This window comes from Mercurialis annua, linkage group LG4 (genome assembly GCF_937616625.2).
Source record: "Mercurialis annua linkage group LG4, ddMerAnnu1.2, whole genome shotgun sequence".
In the NCBI taxonomy this organism is placed as follows: domain Eukaryota; kingdom Viridiplantae; phylum Streptophyta; class Magnoliopsida; order Malpighiales; family Euphorbiaceae; genus Mercurialis; species Mercurialis annua.
Genome location: NC_065573.1, coordinates 23,368,606 through 23,392,248, shown reverse-complemented (window position 1 = coordinate 23,392,248; position 23,643 = coordinate 23,368,606). Strand labels below are relative to the sequence as shown.

Below are 23,643 nucleotides of genomic sequence, written 5' to 3'. Positions count from 1 at the left end.
ATTTAAATTCAACGGTCACGATTATCTGATTATTTTCTAAACTTATTGGGTCAGACCCATTACTTTTCAAACGAAAAAGCATGGGCCAAATTAACAATTAACTCAGACCTGAATACTATTAGCTGTGTTACGTCACGGGCCACGACATTCTAAAGCCCAGTAAGAAAATTTGCCCTAAAATATTCACTAGCCACACCAGTACTTCGTCTCTCCCAGTTGCACACCCAGCTAGTTCATAAACCCCGCCATTATCATAAACCTCTGATCATTCAACTGTTGTCAAGCTCCTTGCAATTGGCGTTCGGAGTGATAATTTAAGAGAAAACAATGGCAGCTCCTAATATTAGTAGTAAGAAGAAGAACACGAAATCAAAAGATGACAGTACTAAATTTAACAAAGCTTCGAAAAAATCGTTTAAACCTAAAAAGAAAGACTCAAACGACCGCGTTTCGTCTGAAGCTATTGGTTTGCAGCTTGAAGATGATGTCCCCGACTTTCCTAGAGGTTTACTGTTTATTTTTTTCTGTAATGCTAGAATTATGAATTTATCCATTTTTTGTGCATTTCAATAATTTAAAGTGTGTTTCTAATGAATTCCATTACAAATGATAAACCAGAATCAAGCGTAAGAGTTTTAGTGTTCTGTTTGAGGTTTGTTTTACTGATTGTTGTGAGCTGTCAGGTGGAGGAAGCTCGCTAAGTCATAGAGAGCGGGAGCAAATTCGTGCGGAGGTTGATGCGGAATTTGAGTCTGACGAGAGAGTTTTGGCGAAGAAGAATATTAATAGTAAAGGGAAGAAATTGCAAAATAAGAGTCATTCTGAAGCTGATGATTTTGGCTCCCTTTTTGGTGATGGGCTAACCGGCAAACTACCTCGATTTGCAAATAAGATCACATTCAAGGTATCAAAATTTGTAATCCGCCCATGCCTCTGTTTTTCTTCTCTTTTAAATCCTTATATGTTTTGTGAGTCTTCCCAATTCAATCTACATTTTCTTGATGCTATGGGGGAATAGAAGGTTTATGGTAGATTTATATTCTGAAGTGAACAACTGGATACAGAATTGTTGGTGAAGTTTTAGCTAGGCTTTGAACTTACTTAAATGTAGGTTGTTATATAGCTGAATAGCATATTAGAACGAGGAGAGGATAAAGTTTCAATTGCACAAGTTTGAAACATCTCCATGGATTTGAGTTCTATTTAATTGTCATTGTAGCCAGAGTGTATCCTTTCAGGCCGCTTATATATGATTGCTATGCGGTTCATACTTCATACAAATTGAAACTATAGGGCAAACTAGAAGCCAGACAATGTAGAATATAGGGATTTGCGGTAAAATGGATATAAAATGTATGTGTTGCTAATTTAGTAATCTAAGAGGCAAGGGTGAAGTGGAGTTAAGAATAAGGTCATTATGATGGACTTATAGAATACAAGAAATGCCAAAAACGTTCACTGGATTCATGGACAGGTTGAACTGGAATCAACTGTATATTAGCTGAGAAAGGAGCAAGAAGACACTGATTTTATACAGTATCAGTCTACTAGTAGATGCATCTGGGATAATTCAGACAAAAATTGAAGAAAATGAGAATTTCTCTTTGCTTCGTATGTTTGCTTCCTGATGAAGACAGATACAGCAAAATTAGGTCTTTCTATTAATAGAGCTCCTAAATCTGTTCTGCAAACTTATGCTGTGTATTACTTACAGTTTCCACTTTTTTTATACTGTTAAACTTTGGTGAAAATGTATGCGTATTACTTATTCCACTTTTTATCTTGTGTTTTTTTACTTATAACGTGGATCACACACACAATGAAAGTGAGAAATATAAAAATGTATTCTGTTCTGTATTTCTATCATGAATTAACTTCAGTGTGGTAATAGTTGCTAAGAAAGGATGATGAGTTTATATCCTTAACTAGAGATGTTGATGAGATCCAATGCTTATTTGGTGAACTCTGCTCTTTGTTTTGTACATGTAACTCTATAAAGTAAGTATGTTCTATAAGCTTTCTCAACTTATGTTGAGTTCACAGTTATGAATAATAAGTATTAACAGTTCTAGAGTACAAATTTCAGGGTGTATATCTATCAGTTCTAGAGTACAAATTTCAGAGTGTATATTTATCAGGTCTCTTGTTTAGCAGTTGGCTGTCTGGTATTTGATGTTGCATCATGTGAATAGGAGAGTGTATTTTCTTATTTTACTTTTTCCGTCGTCATTCTTTAATCATTATCCCATTCATTTTTTAGGTGGCCTATCATAGCAAGGTCTTGTTGATTGGAAGTGGGTTCTGATTTTATTCTCTTAAGATGCTAAAGATTGAGATGCTAACTTATTGAAATCTTAAGGGGCTATGCTATCATGACCTTCTATATCTTCTCATTGTCCATTGTTTGTGAAACTTATTCATCTTATTCTTATCAATTATCTCAATTTTAGGTCGGGATATATGGTTGTCTAAAACATCTTCCTAACTTATGTGCAGAATATATCTCCTGGAATGAAGCTTTGCGGAATGGTTGCTGAAGTAAATGAGAAGGACCTTGTAATTAGTCTTCCTGGGGGATTACGTGGATTAGTGCGTTCTGCTGATGCGCTTGATCCTGTTTTTGGCGATGAAATAGAGGTAGCAAAGGCCACTTTAAGATGACAAATGTTTCTTTGATGTAATAATTTTATATCTTAAACTTCTAAGTATTTTCTTTTTAATTTTTTAATCATGGATTTTCTTTTATACTTTTCTTCTCTCAGGACATTGCAAGTAATCTTCAAAATATATTCTACACTGGGCAGTTGGTTTCATGCACGGTCTTGCAGTTAGATGTGGACAAGAAAGATAGTGGGAAAAGAAAAATCTGGCTTTCTTTGCGCCTTTCATTATTGCAAAAAGGGTTTTCACTAGATGCCGTCCAGGAAGGGATGGTATGATAACTAATATGTTTAAATTATGATTTAAGACAACTTGCAGTCCTTTATTGTCTCCGGTCAAACTATTGATGCTACAGTTTTATTGTGGGAGGGCTATATAACGCAAATCTTACTAGAATATCAATATATTGGATTCCATTAATAAAGATTTTGCTGTCTGTCACAACTTATTCCAACCTGGCCAATCAACTTATCAATTTGTGGAGCCTAGGCTATTGTTGGTTAAGCAAAAAATTTGATAGATGGCTGTAGATTGCATAATGAATTTAATTTAACGAAGTTTAGATAGTTCCTGCAGCATGATTGAAAAGTATGCTATATTTGTATTTCTATGCATTCGAACAGTGCTGTGTATTGGATTTGTTAGCACTCTGCTGTTTATCAATTTATTGTGATAAATGTTTTTTTAGGATATAAATACAATTTCTCTTTCACATTTGCAGTAATTACTAGGTACTTTTTTTTATGTACACGTGGTCTATAGTTTTCTTATTGCTAAACAGTGCTGTGCATGGATTTTGTTAGCACTCTGCTGTTTATCAATTTATTGTGCTTAATGTCTATTAGCATTTTCCATGTTGTTTGTCGACATGAAAATGAATAGGAAAATGCCTCTTTCCTGTTGCAACATACATGACATGATTTGAATTTTTATGCCTGATTAATGCAATTAACACTAGTTTATAATAGAAATTATAGACATAAATACTTTTTGTCTTTCACATACTGTAGTAATTACTTGGTACATTTTTTTATGTAGATGTGTTCTATAATTTTCTTATTATCCAGCTGCTGTTTTTGACTACAGGTCCTCACTGCCTATGTTAAAAGTGTTGAAGATCACGGCTTCATTCTCCATTTTGGATTGCCTTCATTTATGGGTTTCTTGCCAAAGAACAGCCAAGATGGTAATCAGCCTTTCCTTCCTAAATTTTTTGGTTGATGTAACTTTTTTTATAATTTACATGTTCCACCTTTTTGTATGATGAACAATTGGACCTAAAAAAACACTTGGGAAAGCATTAAAAGTCACCGGAGATGATTTGAAATCATTGTTCAATTTGTTTCAAGTTTTAGAAAAAAAATGTGTTTTCTTAAAGAGAGAGAGCCATATTTTCCAAGTAAGCCAAATAGGACCTCCGAGGACTCAGTTCTTAATTAATGTCCTTTATGAGTCTTCCATGCGATTGGAGATGGTGTTTACAATCTTTTGTAGCTTCTGATTTGGTTTCACTCTCACTTATATTACGGTTACATGTCTAGGGTGTATTTTGGTAAGGGTGAAGAAGATGAGGTTGAAACTTGAGACTAAGATTTGAAGGGGAATTAACGTGGAGGTGAATGAATGCTAAAGAGGATTAATTTAAATCGTTTAGTTTGATGTTAAAAGTAATGGCGAAAAAATCATAAAGACTAAAATTGGACCCACAGTTTTTTTGATTTAAAAACAAAGACTTAATTTGGACCTGTATTTTTATTGATTTTAAAACAAAGAAAAAAAAAGTAAAATAGGATGGAAAGTCATAATTTATTAATTTTCTTTTTTCCATAAGAAGTTATGACACCCACTTTTCGTATATCTTCCTTGACGTCTAACCGCAACCTTGAGAGATCTTTAATCCCTGTTTTGGGGACAATTTTTAACTTCTTGAACTTGTCCCCTTTCCCCAAACATGCAAACTAAACACGGTTAAAGGTTCAAAGCGGACTTCACCCTCTTTGTTGCTGATGTTGAACATACCCCTAATTCTACCCCCGTTTCAAGGTTTCATTTACCATTATATCAATGTTTCATATTGTTTGTAGGCATATAACTTCATTGTTGTTTTAGGACTTTTGCACTTCCAATGCATGCATATCCCAGATAGACTCAGGAGCCTTCTGATTCACTAAATATCAGGGACGAATGAGAATGGAATGGTTCCCCTTCCTTGTGTTTGGTTGGGCTAACATTACCTTAGAATGGGAATGAGATTCCCCTTTTAATGGGAATCATGCATTCTTCTCCTCCTCCCATAGGGAATGAGTTTTTCACATAACAAGTTAAAATTGACATGTGGAATCTGTAAATAATGAAATGTAGATATCATAATCTTTGATGTAAAAGAGTAACTAAAAGATATTTTAATTAAATAACTATGAAAATTGTTGTCATTCCCATTGTGGTTCCTTAAATAACCGTACAATAAACAACATTTCCATTTCCATTTCCATTTCCATTCCCCTCCATTCTCATTCCTTTTCCAGTCCTATTTTGAAGTCAAACTAAACAGACTCTTACATCCAACTGATTCTTCCATTAAATTCACTTTAACTATTGCAGAAAGCAGGTCTCTTGAATTGAAAACGGGGCAACGCCTGCAAGGAATTGTTAGAAGCATTGACAAAGTTCGCAAAGTTGTTTATCTCAGTTCTGATCCTGATACAGTGTCTAAATGTGTGGTTAGTATATATTTTCCTATCATATTTCTTGTCTCAACATGATTACTGGTATTCCAACTTCTTATTGTTGACTGCTTATACAGATGAAGGATCTTAAAGGGATTTCAATTGATCTACTTCTTCCAGGCATGTTGGTTCATGGTCGTGTTATGTCAACACTGGAAAATGGAATAATGTTATCATTCCTTACATATTTTAGTGGAACTGTAAGTCTGCTGCAATCTTCTAATATCAGCTTATGATTACAAATTACTGAACCTAGGTTTAGTCGTGCTATTCAGCCTTTTGATTTTTGTTATTCTTTTACATACATTCTTTTTTTTATCAGCCTGTGATTGTGGTTATTCTTTTACATCTGTCCTTTCTGATTTTATCTGTGTTGCAGGTTGATATTTTTCATTTACAAAATACATTTTCTGCCTCAAACTGGAGAGATGATTACTACACTAATAAGAAGGTAAATTTGTAATTACATTCTTTAACTGATTTTGACACCTTTCCCTATTTTGATGCTTATAATAACAAATTTTTTATTGACTTTCCAACTCATTGGTCATCGCGAGAACAAAAATTGTTGCGGATTGTAGCTATGCAGTGAACTTACTAAGACATCTCTATTTTTTGATTTAGGTCAATGCTAGGATATTATTTGTCGATCCTGCAACTAGAGCTGTTGGCTTGACCCTCAACCAACATCTTGTTCACAATGATGCTCCTCCAACAGTAAGTCCGTTAGACATTTATGACTTATGAGGCTATGTAGCCTTTTATATTGAGCTTTTGTAATTGCAGTCTTTTTCTTCAAATCTCAACATCTATTGTTGTATGTTCCACCTTAAAGAGACTCTGGTTCTGATAGTAGTGGGTTGGGTTTTTCAAAGATAAGGGTCAACTTCATTCAGCAATACCCAGTTTTTCTCTAGCAATTTCTGAAACATGTTTTAAATGCTTTCCCCCTGATCATCTGGCTTCGGCATTAATCCAAGTTCAAAAGTTTCTCATATGTACTGAAAAAATTGAAACCTTGTCACTTATATGTTTTAAATTCTTTGGTTATACCTAGTAATCTGAGTTAAATTTTAAATTTTATGATTCCGTCTACTCCATCATTATGTTTTTTTTTTGAACTTTGTCTATTAGTCTTAATCTAGGTTCTCTTCCCCTAGCCCTGTTTGGTGTTGCTTGTTGATTTGATTTTTTAGCTGCTTTTTGGAGAAGCGGAGTAAACCATTCTTTCTCTGAAAACAATTTCCAAAAGCAGAGTAAATCTGAGAACAGGCTCCAAGCACAGAGAGAATCCAACAAAAATAACAATAAAAATAAACAGTCAGAAGCTAGTCCCAAAATCATCACTACATTAGCTCCTTTTTTCTCAAAAGCTCATTTTTATTTGAAATGCAGCATGTCAGAGTTGGAGATATTTATGACAATGCAAAAGTAGTTAGGGTGGACAAAAGCATAGGTCTTTTGCTTGAAATTCCTTCCACTCCAGTATCTTCCCCAGCATACGTTGCTGTATGTAACTCCTTACACTTTTTTGCTTATTTTAAATTAATGAAATTAATGACTTGATTGCTCGTATGATAAAACTTGTGTTTCTGTTAGATATCTGATGTGGCTGAAAATGAGGTGCGGAATCTTGAGAAAAAATTTAAGGAGGGAAGTAAAGTTCGTGTTCGGATTCTAGGGTACAGGCATTTGGAAGGGCTTGCTACAGGGATTTTGAAGGTTGGTTATCTACATCAAGCACACTTGTAATGTTAAAATTACATAAGTATCGCTTTGGACCATATTGCTGTTGAATATGGTGTGCTTATTTATTGAATAGAAGTTATTTAGTGATTGGGTATTCACACTCTACATGTCGCTGCTGATCTGCTTTATACTTTTTGAATATTATAATTCTTGAACTTTTGATTGATGATCGTTTATCATGTAATTAGACTACCTAATCTCATGCTTAGGTGTTGAATTATTATCTTAATCCAATTAGAAGCATTTTTCCTGAATTTATGTTAAACTACGATGGGGAAGAAGAAGGCAAGTGGGAGACTGCCATTGAATTGGAAACTAACTTCCTTCAAATGTAACCGGGGTGCATTAATGCTAATTATTAGTTGTTTGGAGTTCAAAACAAGTATTCTAGTAATAATATGAATTTGTTAAACAGTTTCCATATTGTTGCTTGACCAATTGTCATATTTTGCAGGCAAGTGCTTTTGAAGGCCCTGTATTCACCCATTCAGATGTGAAGCCTGGGATGGTTGTGAGAGCCAAGATCATGTCTGTTGACACCTTTGGTGCTATAGTGCAATTTCCTGGTGGCTTGAAGGCGCTTTGTCCTCTTCGCCATATGGCTGAATTTGAAATTACGAAGCCTAAAAAAAAATTTAAGGTCTCTTCCTGAAACCATCTGCATATTGATGATATACTTTTTTGCAGGATAGTAGAACAATAGCTTTTGATCTTCTAAATAATTTTGAAGCTGACCTGTACTGCTGTTCAGGTTGGAGCTGAACTGTTATTTCGAATACTTGGTTGCAAGTCCAAGAGAATCACCGTCACGCACAAGAAAACACTTGTATGTTCAAACTAGAACTCTTTATGCCAGATTATAGAATTAGAATTATCATATGTAGCAGTTTGTGAATCATCTAGAAATTATTGTTCTAATGTCACACTGCAATAAGTAATCTCCGAGTAAAATTTTGTACACCAATATTATTTTCATGTCCATTTTCCCTGCTCTTGAAATTGCGCAAGCAACATATTCCAATTTCTATATTGTGTTAGATGTTTAACCTGCTTGTCTGTCTCTCTGTATAATTTTCATATTTTTTTCTCCATCTATTCTATTTTTTTACAGCTTCAAAGCTGAAAAATTCTGCAACTCAACTGTATTATTATGGTTTAGTTTGCACACTTCTAACTGAGAAATGAAAGTTTCAGTCTACCCCTGGAGTGTGAAGCAAACATAATGAGGATCCACATGAATTTCTGCTTCCTGCTATAATCTGAATAAATAATCTAACTTTTTGACATGGAATTGCTTATTTTATAGGTCAAATCAAAACTTCCAATTCTTAGCTCATATGCTGAAGCAACAGATGGGCTAATAACACATGGTTGGATAACAAAGATTGAAAAGCATGGCTGCTTTGTCCATTTTTACAATGGAGTCCAAGGATTTGTTCCCAGGTCGGTCTCAACACTTTATATCATAGTTTAATTATTTTTTTATATTAATTGTGGAAGAAGAAAACAGCTGTTTTTTTTTTTTGAGCTTACAGTTTGCTTTTGGTCTATCATTATATATATATATATATATATATATATATATATATATATTACACACCCTCTAACGGCCAGCCCACATTGATGATAATTTTTCTTTGTGGACATGGTTCTGAAATATTCATCGACATTTCTGAAATTTTCTCTTGTGAAAAGTTTATGGTATAGACACATAATTGGCATAATTTTAGTAATTCTATGAAAATAAATCTGATGAAGCAAAGTAAAAGTTAGTGGGAGAGAAGGAGACAAATAAAGTTATGGAAGCTGCTTTTTGAAGAGGGTGATGTGGGGTTTTAATGGATTAAGAGAAGGAATTACTATCCCTTGCAGAATTTAAGATCATATATCTTAAGTAAGTATCTACCAATCTACAAACCATATAGTGAAAATATAGCAAACAATTCCAAACCCAAGCTCACTGGACTAGTTGGAGTAGGATACATATTATGGAAATTTAAATAATTGAAATTCATGCTAAGCAGTGTTCAGGTAAAAAAAGTAGGATGAAACTGCAAGTATGAATGATAGCTAAGGGAATTGACGAAGATTGACATTAAAGAACTAGCTAACTAAGTAGTTCTGTATCTCAAATCAAGCATCTAGTTAGAAGGTCTGGTATGGGAGATTCTGTACGAACTACATTTTCTTATAATTTTACCATTTTGGGGATTTTTTTTTGACACTTAGAATTTGGAGTCCTCTTCAACTAAGAAACATGCTAATATGAGAGCTCATGCAAAGTATGAATCACAAAAGGGTGACTTGTTGCAAAGCGAGGTACTTTGTGGCATAACAACTAGTTTTGGTATTATTGTAAAATATATGACAATGTTCTCAAAAGTTAGAATTTTCCACCTCTTACAAGATAATGGCCTGATTAGTTGAATTTTGAAATGAATTTTACTTTTTTTCTTCTATTCTTTATTAAATATCGGATTGTGCCAGACATGTCCTTGTCCTCTAAATCTATTTATGCTGATATTTGCTTTTATGTATAATCTTTAGCTTTTAATTATAGTAGAGCACTAGCAAACATTTCCTCTGCTTTGGTGTATTTATAAGTGTTTTAAGTGGATGCATAGGACCTAACTGCTAGTTCTGCATTTGCTCAAGCTAAGATCAATAAGATTACAAAACTATTTAGCTGAAGGATGTTAATCTAAAATCCGTTTGAAAATGGTTATTGTCACGGTTTGTTATTGACTTTTTTTGGAGTGTTTAATGCTCTTCTTTACTTGTCTGCTTAATAATACATACCTTTTAGTTCTGCTCACGCCTTCTCTTTTGAATAGTGAAATCACCTTCTCGGTGTTTTTTATCATTTAATCAGATTTGACACTGCCTCCCTTTGATCATTAGAGATTGTTGATTAATCAAATTCTCATTCTAAACCAGATGCGAGCTTGGATTAGAACCAGGAAATGATGCAAATTCAGTGTATCAGGTTGGGCAAGTTGTCAAATGCAGGGTATTGAGTTCTCGTCCTGCTTCACATCGAATCAACCTTAGTTTCATAATGAAGCCTACAAGGTTTGGTTTTAATGCATTTTTTGTTGCTTTCCTCTGTATTGCCTTATTTGAACATAAATTAACAACTTTCATATTGTTAGGCATTATAGTGTTATCTACAACGTGCTTGAAACTTAACCTAATTATACATAAATCTTGTATGTGTTGGCTTTAGTGGCTTATGTGCTTTTGGGTGGTTCTATACTGGTCTTTTTTGTTCTGAAAACATGGCAGCATTAGAAATATGCTTGATGTTCGGTGGTGTATGTTTCTTATACCCATGAAAAAAATGGGATTAGCATTTTTCTTAAAGTGACCATATAATTTAGTAATTAAAAATGACAGGGTTTCTGAAGAAGATGCTGTCAAATTGGGTAGTGTTGTTGCCGGAGTTGTTGACAGAATAACACCCAATGATGTTATAGTATATGTTAATCCCAAAGGTCATATGAGGGGTACAATTTCGACTGAGCATTTGGCTGATCGCCATGGTATCAATCTTGACTTTTGTGTGTATATTATATCATTGCCTCATTCTATTAGTTCTTGATTACGTTTCTCTGTATTCAGAGCAAGCTACTTTGTTGAAGTCGGTGCTGAAGCCTGGTTATGAGTTTGATCAACTTGTGGTCTTAGGTATTTGTTGAATGCATTTCCAAAATTTTATTCTTTTTCAGTCTACTATGTATTGTCCATTGAAAACTTTAAATGCTCCTTTAAAAGAAATATATTAATAAGATGTAAAGAAGATATAAACTATGTTTCAGTTTTCTTCAATTTTTTTCCTTTTATGATAGATAAAGTTTAGAGGAAATTTTTGCATTATTTCTGACTTGTTTCCGTAAAGGTCAGACAAACACACGTAAGTTCACGCACGATGATTTGTATCTCTATAAGAGGAAAGTTTCTGCATGAGTAGGATTATTACTTAGTCTTCCTTTGCAGATATTATATCATGATTTTATACTTCCCTTTTTCTTTTCAACTCTTCCTCCTACCACCATCAATATTATTAGCTTCAATACTGAGCTATTGGTATACATTATGGAGATTCTATTTGTTTATGTTCAAAAATCACATAAAAATTACTTTGATCTTTTTTAGTTAGTTAAGCTCATGAACAAGCTCAAACTTGTTCGAGCATATCGTACAAGATTCTGAGGTTTATATGAACCTCAAGTTTGGAGTACAAATGCTATAATAATTAATTCCTATCAAACGTGCTGATGCATTATGTAGATATTGAGAACAATAATTTGGTTCTCTCTGCAAAATATTCTCTCGTGAAGTCGGCTCATCAGCTTCCTTCAGATCTCTGTCAAATTCATCCTCAGTCGGTAGTCCATGTGAGTGTCACAACTCACTTTATGTACATTTGAAATTGCTATTTGTAGATACATTTAATTAGTGTTAATAAGATATTCAATATTTATTTCACTTGTGTGTAACAATTGTTTTTTGTTTACCAGGGGTACATTTGTAATGTAATTGAAAATGGCTGCTTTGTTCGATTTCTTGGGCGTTTGACTGGTTTCTCCCCTAAAAGCAAGGTACAGTTTGTTTGTTTCTAGTATTAATAATGAGTTTCTTAGATCTTTGAAAAATGTTTTGACCTAATAGTTCATATGTTTAGCTGAAGGCCCAAAAACCATCATATGTGGTCATTTGCAATAATTACTGCATGATATTAATAAGCGCAGTTCACCCAGTATATGCAGTAATAATCATGTCCAGCGAACTAAAAAATGAATTGTATGTTACACTGCACAGATTTGGCCTGCTTTAACTCATATAGTTCCTACTTTGCAGGCAATGGACAACCAAAATGCTCAGCTTTCTGAAGCATTTCACATTGGACAATCTGTTCGCAGCAACATAATTGATGTTAGTGAACTAGCTGAGATCCGATAAAAAAAACTAGCTGAGAAACCATCTACCAAAATTATATCCTTCGAATATTAATTACAATGTGCTACTTCTATTTTTAGGTAAGCAGTGAAACAAACAGAGTAACACTGTCCTTGAAGCAGTCATGCTGTTCATCTACAGATGCCTCCTTTCTTCATGAATATTTTTGTCTGGAGGAGAAGGTATATTAGCATGTCCTATTCACTTCACTGTTTCTCAGATCTGTAAATGATTGCATTTTTTAGAAAGCAATTTCAAACGCTCAAGTGTAATCATTTTGGTAGTACTTTAACTTTTTATGCGGACTCTCAGTTTCTATTCTTTCTCTAGGTTGCTAAGCTGCAATCTTCAGGCTCCAAAGGACCTGACTTAAAGTGGGTTGAAGCTTTTAACATGGGCAGTATCGTGGAGGCAAAAGTGCAGGAGTCTAAAGAAGTCGGACTTGTTGTCAGCTTCGATGGATATAATGATGTTCTCGGTTTTATCACACATTATCAATGTAAGTTCACGTCTATATACAATTTATAAACATGCCCAAACACACATTGATTTATTTATTGTTACATTGTAAAACAAAATCTTATATGTTATAGCGTTGCAGTAGGTGGAGCTACAGTGGAACCAGGATCAACTTTTCGAGCTGCAGTTCTTGATGTTGCCAGGACTGAACAGATTGTTGACTTATCTCTGAAGCCAGAGTTTGTATCTAAACTCAGTAATGAGAATTCTAATAGCCAAACTCACAAGAAGGTCAGTTCTTGCATCTTTTATTTCTTCAGTTCTATACCAAAGCATGTGCTTTTAATAAGATAGTAACCAAAAGAAGAGGAATAAAAGAAGAAAAGAATTTATAGATATGAGTGTCTTGTTTGTTCAGATGATTGGCATGAATGACATATATTCCCTCCGTCCCAATAGATTGTCCACTTTGCCTTTATCACACAGTTTAAGAAAACATAATTATCGTTATGAATTTTATAATTTTTTCTCTATTTTTCTTATTATACCCTTATTTAATGTAAGCTCCACTTTTAATTTACTTTGTTAGTGGAATTTAAATAGGGGTAGAATAGGAAGATTGAGTTTTAAAATTGTTACTTCTTGGAAGTGGATAACCCTATTGGGATGGAGGGAGTATTTGTTTCTCTGAATTAACTAAATGAACAAGCAGTTTTTTTTTTCTTTCTAATATTTCTTTCTACAATGGTTTGTACTTTGTAGTTAGGTTAATCAATGAATTTACTTTCCTGAAAAAGTGAATTAGGAACTCTTGAAACAGTTCTTGGCATTTCAGTAATATATTTTTTATCTGGAGTGTGTAGTTCAGTAAATGATTTGAAGATTTTTACTGTTTTTTTTATTGGCGTGGAATAATTTATATCATTTTTATTTATAATTGATTCCAGAAACGCAAAAGAGAAATGTCTAAGGACTTAGAGGTGCATCAAACAGTAAATGCTATTGTGGAGATTGTGAAAGAGAACTACTTGGCAAGTTCAGCATTCTTTTCCTCTGCTGATTATAGATTATTGCACATTATCAGCTGTTTCTTCATACTGATCCACTGCTCTGATAACAGGTCGTCTCAATTCCTGATCATAATTACACTATAGGATATGCGTCAGTATCAGACTACAACACACAGAAGCTTCCACAGAAACAATTTCTTAATGGACAAAGGTGGATGCTTTTTGATGGATAACCTGTTGGAATAAATATTCTCATCTCGTTTTGTTTCCTTTCCTTTTCCCTTTATATGGATGAGTAATTACTGTTAATCTTGGACGTAAAAATTATTCTCTTCTGTCAAAATTTTTGAGCGGCCTTTAAAACTCGATTTAACTTTGGATGAACACATGGTAATAAGGAAGGTAGCAGTTTATTCTGTATAAGATTTTCTTTCAGAAGGTGGTAGAAACGTCGAGGTATATGAAACTGTTTGTTTCATTTTGGCCATCCCGGTGTGAGGATATGATGGGTTGCCTGGTAAAGGAATAGACAATGACTAAGCTTTTTTACCCCTTGGTTATATGTATATAGAATTGAAATTTCTGGCCAGACATAACAATATCTATTCTACCTCTAACCTTTTCTGCCACCCCCATCCATCATGTACCCTACATTCTTTAAACAAACAACGGGAAGTATTTGACTTCCAATTCCTGTCACCCCTTTACATATATGCCCATCTGTTTTCCATTTAAGTTCCTAAGCAGCGTATAAATTGTACTCATCCTCAAAGATTCTTCTCACTAATTCGCTTTGTTACTTCACTTAAAGTTTTTAATATTCTAAGTTTTTTTTATGATTATTACAGTTTTTTTCATTCATTAGCAGTCTCTCTATCATTCTGGTTCTCAAGTGGCTGTACAACTGAATATATGGTTTGATTTGTGCAGTGTCGCTGCAACTGTTATGGCACTTCCAGGCTCTTCAACTGCAGGGAGGTTGCTTTTGCTTTTGAAATCAATAAGTGAGATAACTGAGACATCCAGTTCAAAGAAGGCAAAAAAGAAGTCTAGCTATAATGTGGGATCCCTGGTTCAGGCAGAGGTATTAACTTTTGATATTCACGAATTTCTTCTTTAAATATTTGTGAACATATTGCTATGTCAGTTCTAACAAGTCCTATTCCTTTGTTTATAGTTGGTTGGTTGTGATTGTTGAATTGTCTGCACTCATTTTTATACATCTTTTCATGTGTTGTACTCAATAATTACTTGGTGTATCGGCTGTATTACATTGATGTTCTCTCTTTCCAGATAACTGAAAAAAGGCCTCTTGAAATGAGGTTAAAATTTGGTATTGGTTCTCGAGGGAGGATCCATATAAATGAGGTGAAGTATCTAACTACTTTATTTGTAAATTGATAATTATTCATTTATGCAGTAACTCTTTTGCTTTATTGGCTTATTGTTTAACGGTTCACACATTGTTGGAGTGGTATTCAGTTTTTATATGTGCTTTGGACAGGTAAATGATGATTGTGCTAGGGAAGATCCATTTACTAATTTCAAAATTGGCCAAACAGTCACCGCCCGTATTGTTGCGAAGGGTAGCAAGGCAGATAAAAACCAGCTGTGGGAGTTGTCTATCAAACCAAAAATGCTTACAGGTGGAATATTGCTTCTGTTTCAAACTTCTTGTTGCTACTTTGCAATGCAGTAGTAATCTACTTTAAGTCTTCTTGGGCCTGGATTGGAATTTTACCTATCCGTTACTAAGAGGAAGTTTGGCTATGCTCATTATTTTAGATTTATTTGGTATCTGTTCGCTCGACAAAGGCATGACATTGTCTCTCCCTATTCCTCTCACCTGGAACAGGACACAACTCGAGAATGAAATTCCCCCCTCCCTCTCAAGGAAAATATCTTTCAAAGACTACCTTACTGCTCTTATTTTTCTCTGATAAAAAGTACAAAGAGTTGTTCTAGACCCAGTTAATCTGATACCATCTTAAAGGACCTATTTACTGGTATTTTTTAATCACAGAATAAGCTCTCTACGGTAAATTTTTTCTCTCACTGATCCAATTTCTTCTATCAACAGTTAAAAAACCTCTGAAAATCATCAGAAAGGTGGATCCAAGACTAAGCCATATATGTTGCTTCTTGTTTTAGTCTCTTTCTTTCATTTTTAGCATTAAACAATGGCATCTCTCGCCAGAAAAAATATTACCTTCAGTTTTCTAATTTCATGAATTTGTTTTTTTTAAGTTTAATGTCTCTATAATAATACTCCTTTTTTTTCTCCCGTTGTTTAGTACCTGTATTATTAGACTAACTGATGGCAAATAAAACCTTGGAGCGAGGTTTGAACTCAATTAAGCGTTCATCCCAAGCTACTTGGCATTAAACATATGGATTACTTTTCTCTGTTTGGCCTGGTCTTGAGCTACATCTTTTAGATCTAGGCTAGTAGATCCTCTTTTACCATGTTTCTCCATGTTAGTTTATGTTTACCCTCCGCAATTCATCTCCAGTTCTCCTTTATTCCCTAAACCCGGTGCAAGTGTTATTTGATTTAAATCTATCATTAAATGCTTCTATGCAGAATACAGCTTGTATGCAAAAAACAATGTGTACAGACAAGTGCCTGTCTTACATTTTCTGTTGATCTGTAGCCTGAAAATTTCATTTTCCTTTGAGGCCTGAATTCCTATTTGAATGCAGATCTATATGAATCAGGGGATAAGTCTACATCAGAGGTTGAACTTTCCACCGGGCAGCTTGTAAATGGTTATGTGTATAAAGTGGACAAAGAGTGGGCCTGGTTAACAATATCTCGACAATTAGAAGCTCAACTTTTTATTCTTGACACTGCATGTGAGCCCAGTGAACTTGAGGATTTTCAGAAACGCTTTTTTGTGGGAAAGTTAGTTAGTGGCTACATTTTAAGTTATTACAAGGAGAAAAAGTTGTTGCGTTTGGTGCAACGTCAGTTACATTCAGTGTCTAGTGGATATGTCAGAGGTGAAGATCAGATAGAGGAAAGCTCTGAAAATGATGCTCAACATAATAATACTGCAGCTCATATTAATGAAGGAGATATAATAGGTGGCAGGATTTCCAAAATACTTCCTGGTATTGGTGGCTTACTAGTGCAAATTAGTCCAAATCTGCATGGCAGAGTTCATTTTACTGAACTTCAAGACTCCTGGGTGCCTAATCCTTTGTCTGGATTTCAAGAAGGGCAATTCGTCAAGTGCAAGGTCCTGGAGATCAGTCGTTCAGTCAAGGGAACTACTCATATTGATTTGTCATTATGTTTCCTTTCAAAAGGCATGCTTAATGAGAATCCAAGTGAACTTTCAAAAAATCAGTACGTTTTAGTGCTTTCTGAATCTTTATGTCATCTGTTTCATTTATTTTAGGATGTTCATACTGATGAATCTTGTTGTTGCTTGTCTAAGCATAAATGCGAACTGTGATACCTATCTTCAGAAATTGTCAAGTTGCCACTCTGTTATTTGTACACTTAGAAGTAGCTAGTGCAGCATTTGTGGTTCATAAATTGAAATGGTCTAGTTGGTACACTGATACTGTTAGCACAATGTTTGGTAGAAATAATATTGCTTCCAGGCTCTGCATTTCCTATGATGCTGCGTGGTTGAACTTATTAGCTTATTGTTTCAAACTTAAAGGCTTCATGCTGCATGGAAAAATATAAAAGATTGCAGAAGAAATCACTTTTCGTTTTGTACACATTTCTCTCGTGAAAAATTACTAAGAAATCGTAAAAAAAGGGGTCTAAATCCGCACTGTCACTTCATGCTGGAAGTGTTATAGCTAAGTGCTATATTTTGTTTTACATTCTTGCAATTTCAGCATCACATGATTAAGTTCCTCCGCTCTGAAGTTATTAATACTCTGATGTGATGTGATTTTCAGGGACCAGCGCGTGGAAAAGATTGAGGATGTTCCGCCTAATTCTGTAGTACAGGTACTAAACAACGTTTTAGTTCTGTATATTAAAAGAAATAGTCACTTGAACACAAACCTGAGGTTATCATCTTAATTCTCAACAACATGATTCCTTTAAAAAATGAGTATTAATATATCAATGAAGTATAATTTTCTTACTATGCCGAAAAGATACATCATAGCACCATATCTTTTCATGCTTTGCACTTTGCATTAAGGAGATTAAATGCAACCTCAGAAGGCAATATGTGCCTCATGTTAAACAACCTCTTTAGCTAGATATGCTGCAGAGTGTATTTGTTAGTAATTAATTTTTTTATACCGAGGCAAGTACTGGCTATATATGCATGTTGTTGACTTTTCCCTAATTATGTTAAATATCATTTTTTTCATTAGGTAATAATGATATCTTAGTTTAGACTTTCATAATGCTGTTACCGACTGTATCGCTCTTAAATAAAAATTAATGAGCATGTGCAATGTGTTAACTTGGAAAATGCGACGTGAACTTTTCAAGGAAATCTAAGGTCCTACTCCTAAGCAGAGTCTGATTGGGAAGAATGTGCCAACATCATAATATTTTTATATATTATATTTCTCCTTTGTATGTTTATTCCTAGATCTTTCTTTTATCGTGATATCTGATATTGCTTGGCCTTAGTTAAATGATTTATCGTTTTTTTTATTTATTTATGAACATATGATAACCTGTCTCTTATAAATATAAATTTAGATGTTTTTTGTATTCATTTACTATCATGGAAAGATTACTTAAATCTATCTAAAAACTTTTTGTTGAATCTGACAGGGTTATGTCAAGAATGTGACATCAAAAGGATGCTTCATTTGGCTCTCAAGGAAGATTGACGCCAGAATTCGAATCTCAAATTTATCTGATGAATATGTTGCTAATCCAGAAAAAGAATTCCCAATTGGGAAACTTGTAAGTGGAAGGTAGGTGTTCTTTACCCCTTCCCATCCTGAAATGATAATTTTTAGGAAAACCACTAAGAAAATTCAATTCAGGGTATTATCTGTGGAACCTTTGTCCAAGAGAGTTGAAGTTAGCTTGAAGACATCGAGTGGAAAAAGCGCAGCAAAATCTGAACTTAATGATTTGAGTCGTTTACATGCTGGAGATATAGTGTTTGGAAAAATTAGAAGGGTGGAATCATATGGCCTGTTTATTGCTATTGACCACACAAACTTGGTAAGAAATAAGATGCTGGTGAAAAGGTGTTCTTGTGTTGTTCTCTTTGGTATAGTCAAGGAAAAATTACATTACTCTGGAACTTACATTGAAATTTCTTATGTTTTCTCATGTACTCATTTATGGTATCCTTTTCTATTTTTTCACCAATAATCATTACTGGTTGAGGCTTTTGTAATATGCATAAGTGTATCATATAGATATATGTTGAAGTGTTCTGCATTATGGATATGGTTATCTTTACTTACCTTCTTTTCTACTTGTTTTTTGTCTTTCTCTAACCTCACATATTTACTTTCTAACGTTACATGCTCTCTCCTGGTATAGGTTGGACTATGCCATGTCTCAGAGCTTTCAGATGACCATGTTGACAATATTGAAACTAAATATCGAGCAGGGGAGAAAGTAACTGCAAAGATATTGAAGGTAGGAATGTTATGTGGATTATTGTATAAACTAAATTATGCCAGCATATATGGTTGGATTATTTATCACAAATTTTTTTCTTCAAAAAGGCCATTGGAAATTTTATCAGTCTGGACGATCTGTTCTTTTTCCTTGAGATACTTTAGTTGCTTATTTCTTGAACTAAATAGTTCTGCAATCCAAGTTTGTCTACAAGTTATATTGCTGTACTTATTTTGTTATATTCTCAAATCACTTCTTTAGGTAGATGAAGAAAGACGCCGAATCTCTCTGGGAATGAAAAATTTGGATAATGGAAATGATACTGACGTTAAAGAAGAATCTAGTGAGGCCATTAGTGAAAAAGATCACATTGATGACAGTAGTTCTAAACTACTTGAGAGCAGTTCACATGAAATTGAAGGAATGGATATTGAATCTGAAGATGAAGAGTTAGCAGTTCTTGCTCAGGCAGAATCAAGGGCTTCTGTTCCTCCTCTTGATGTCACCCTTGATGATGTGGAGCATTCTGACATTGATGGCACCATTGGACAAAATCTAGAGCACACTGGTGATGAAAAGACCATAAATGAGAAGGAAATGAGACAGGAAAAGAAGAAGAAGAAGGAAGAGAGGTAATTTACATATCATTTTATTATTGTTTTCCTTTCCTCGTCTTCTAGGGTTTTATCTGTCTAAAGTGCGTTTAAAATTATCTACTTTCAGTTTATTGTCTTAATTGGAAACTCTCTGCAGGGAGCAAGAAATTAGAGCTGCTGAAGAGAGGCTGCTTGAAAAGGATGTTCCAAGAACCCCTGATGAATTTGAGAAATTGGTTCACAGCTCTCCAAATAGTAGTTTTGTATGGATAAAATACATGGCTTTCATGCTTGACCTGTCTGATATTGAGAAAGCTCGATCAATTGCAGAAAGGTATGTGTTTTCATAATATTAGGGATTGTGCATCATCTATATTTGAATACTTTCATCAAGCATTATTAGGAATCCTAGGGCATGTTTGAAGTTTTTTTTATATATATCATTATGGATAGCATGTTGTATAGGAGTGCAAATTTCAGGTCAAGTTCTGAAATAAAGGTTACTCAGTTTTGGTTTCTTTCCTGTTTGAAGGGCTCTGAGAACTATCAATTTTCGGGAAGAAAACGAGAAGCTAAATGTCTGGGTAGCCTACTTCAATTTGGAAAATGAATATGGAAATCCTCCAGAGGTGATAATGAAGAACTAGAAACTCAAGTTCTGATTTCATTTCTGATAATAGGAATGGTAGGTTAATTGCTTTGAGGGTCCTTATTTTATTTTTGTCCTTGACAGGAAGCTGTTAAAAAGGTATTTCATAGAGCATTGCAATACTGTGATCCCAAGAAGGTCCATTTAGCCCTTCTGGGAGTGTATGAAAGGACTGAGAAGAATAAATTGGCTGATGAACTTCTTGAAAAAACAGTCAAAAAGTTTAAAAATTCATGCAAGGTAAAGTTACAGTTTATTTTTTAGCATTCATCTCGTTGAGTTCGTTTTTAACATCATTAAACCTGTAACCTTTTATGGAAGTCCAGCTTTGGGTGAAGCGGGTACAGATGCTTTTGAAACAAGAGCAAGATGGCGTTCAATCTGTAGTTCAGCGTGCTCTTTTGTGCCTCCATCGCAGCAAGCATATAAAATTCATCTCGCAAGTAGCTATCCTTGAATTCAAATGTGGGGTTCCTGATAGAGGGCGATCCATGTTTGAAGGAATTTTGCGGGAGTACCCAAAAAGAACAGATTTGTGGAGCGTTTATCTTGATCAAGTAAGACCGTTTAGTTACTTTAAGCTACTTTATATGCTTGTTATTCCAATCTGCATATTTTGAATTATGGACTCTCTGGTGCTACAAAATTACAGGAGATTAGACTCGGAGATGTAGATGTAACTCGTGCTCTGTTTGAAAGGGCCACTAGTCTGAGCCTCCCAGCTAAGAAGATGCAAGTATGTGATTCATACTCAGTTTTGCTTGAAATCCCTTTTGACCTTTGCCATTAGGGCTTATGTGCAATTATTTTACGTATTTGCAGTTCTTATTCAAGAAATATCTCGAGTTTGAGAAGTCTAATGGCGATGAAGGACAAATCGAGTCGGTGAAGAAGAAGGCTATGGAATATGTTGAGAGCACAATGGCATGATAGCGGGTGATCCTCCCCTTTCCTAATATCATAACTGACGCTGAAGCTATTCTAAAGATATTGATATACAGAAGTTTGCTAAGGAGTTTTTGCATGGAGCAGCATTTTTGGCAATGTAGAGCAATTTAGAAGATGAGTATGTAAATGGATATTCATGTCCATAGGTACTGTAAGATGAAAAGTAAGCTAGTTTGGTAGGCTTTTTGCATTGGTCATACTCAACAAAATGTGAATTGAGAGCCCTAATTTTGTCCATAGGGCTTTTATTGTACTATTATGTTATTTATAGAGAAATTAAGTAGAATTTTTAATTATATTTTACTTTTTAAAATTTGATTTTACTCGTAATTTATAACTTAATAAGTGATAAATCTAATTTAAAGTTCTCCTTGCGTGTTGTATGGTTTTCTTTTTGGTGTAATACTAATATACTATCACCAACTTCTAGTAGAAAAGTTTATCTACATTTACGGAATCTCTTCGGAAACATCAGTGAGATTTGTCTGAAACTTCACTAACTTGTAAAAACCTTATTGAAACTTCATTGAACCTTATCGAAACATTTTACTGAAACTTACTATGGCTTTGCCTTACATAAAACATACCAAAACTTTGGTGAGCATTGCATAAACTTGCTGAAACTTATTTTTTTGGTCATTCCCACACCGATTTCTCCCTTTTCTTTTTTCAATCTTTCTCACCCTCCTTTTCTTTTCGTTGCCAATATCACTGCCATTTATTCTCCTGCCCTTCCTTTTCATCCCTCGCGGCTTGTTCATGCAAACGGTAGAATCGATTTTTGGCCAGATGATGGATTGAATGTTAAAAAAGGAACAAAAAAAACAGAGAATTTGGTGGTGGCGATTGATCAGAGCCCTTTTTGTAATTGAGTTATATAATCATTTATTAGGAATGAAATAATTTAAAAGATAATACTTCAATTTTTAAATGGACAAATAATTATAGATAAATTTATTTGATTAAATAGATAATTAAAAAAATAAAAGGACCAATGGGAGTTGGTCCAAGTGGTAAGCGGCTTGATATTGCTTAAGCAAGGTCTCGGGTTCGAGTTCTTGTGAATGCAGAAAATTCCCACTGGCATAGGTGCGCGACGCGGGTCGGATCCGGATTAGTCAGGGCGTAGCCTTGGAAACCGGATGGGCTTACCAAGAAATAAAAATAAAAAAAAGGATTATAAAATTATAATACTATTAACTTCCTGTGAACTAATAAAAATAATTTTCACTTTATTTCACTTAATTTCAAGATTACTACAATGGTTGTCATTTTTTTTACCCGACCAAAATCACAAAACAAAATGTAAAAAAATCACAAAATATTATAAATCACAAAAATATTTAAAGTCTAATAATTATATCACATTAATTTTTTATTAAATTTATATTTATTATATAATTTTTTACGATATTTAAATTTTAAAAATAAATTAAAATACTGAGGAAAGCAATGGGGTTGCTTCCTCTAACCGGGTTGGTCTAATACTGGAGGGTGGAGAAAGAAGTTCATTCGGTATTGCTCCTCCAGCGGTGTTATGCTCATCGTTGCTGGTGATGTTTATCACCTCAAGGGTTTGTTGATGGAGCTTTGGGTCATTTGCTGCTTATTCTTCAGGTTTCATCCGTAAGAAGTCATTCCTTATATGAAAATTTATTTTGAGTTCAGAAAAGCTCCTTCTTGTTCGAAGGTTTAGTACTTTTTCCCACAGACTGCGCCAATTGATAGAGTCTGCCTTCTGATCAATGATTTAATCTGCGAAACAGGGTGGAAGCTAATCGGACGGTGGTTGTCCGATTAACTCTCTGATGCTAAAGTCAGTAATGACTTAAGCAGAGTTTTGTGTATATGAATGTAATTGTGTGTTTTGGCATATCTCAAGTTCTTTATATAGTTGTTGAATGTATACCTTGTGTACTTTGAATAAGAAAGTGAGTTATATTAAATAGGGTTTGACCTTGAATAGAAAAGAGGTCCCCTATTCACTTTGAAGTCTTATTCAGAAATATTTTTCTGAATAAATTTATTTTCCTATTTAGAGTTTATGTTCAAATAGGAAAGATATTTCGCAGATTTGACTTTAAGGCGAATTCCTTAGTCGGCGCGCTTTATTCGATCTTCAGGGAATTCTGCCTTATTTTCATGATTCAGGTTTACTATTTTAGTCACAGCGAATCTCAAAAATGCGGTTACCGGTTTCATCTGGCTATTAGCCCTTTGACGAAAACTTGATTATCATCTTGGAGAATGTATCTCCTGCAATTCGGCTACATTGTATTTATGGAGAAATTCTTAGGTAGACCGAGTCTACCAC

The 23,643-nt window shown here is 34.3% G+C and overlaps 1 protein-coding gene across 1 annotated transcript; it reads left to right on the top strand.

Annotated features, from left to right (window-relative positions):
* The first annotated feature begins 177 nt into the window (after positions 1 to 177).
* Positions 178 to 21,625, top strand: LOC126676590 (rRNA biogenesis protein RRP5). Its single transcript, XM_050370823.2, has 40 exons — positions 178 to 505; positions 684 to 904; positions 2,497 to 2,637; positions 2,763 to 2,933; positions 3,748 to 3,847; positions 5,263 to 5,381; positions 5,465 to 5,587; positions 5,767 to 5,838; positions 6,012 to 6,104; positions 6,783 to 6,896; positions 6,987 to 7,109; positions 7,591 to 7,776; positions 7,888 to 7,962; positions 8,443 to 8,579; positions 10,074 to 10,208; positions 10,533 to 10,678; positions 10,758 to 10,823; positions 11,427 to 11,533; positions 11,657 to 11,737; positions 11,997 to 12,071; positions 12,176 to 12,277; positions 12,426 to 12,594; positions 12,697 to 12,845; positions 13,502 to 13,585; positions 13,675 to 13,775; positions 14,495 to 14,648; positions 14,858 to 14,932; positions 15,069 to 15,210; positions 16,268 to 16,916; positions 17,486 to 17,537; positions 18,327 to 18,472; positions 18,545 to 18,728; positions 19,056 to 19,154; positions 19,398 to 19,768; positions 19,890 to 20,066; positions 20,265 to 20,361; positions 20,466 to 20,621; positions 20,708 to 20,938; positions 21,034 to 21,117; positions 21,204 to 21,625. The coding sequence occupies exons 1-40, from the start codon at positions 328 to 330 to the stop codon at positions 21,309 to 21,311; spliced, it is 5,793 nt and encodes a 1,930-aa protein (XP_050226780.1). The 5' UTR covers positions 178 to 327; the 3' UTR covers positions 21,312 to 21,625.
* Positions 21,626 to 23,643: the final 2,018 nt, after the last annotated feature.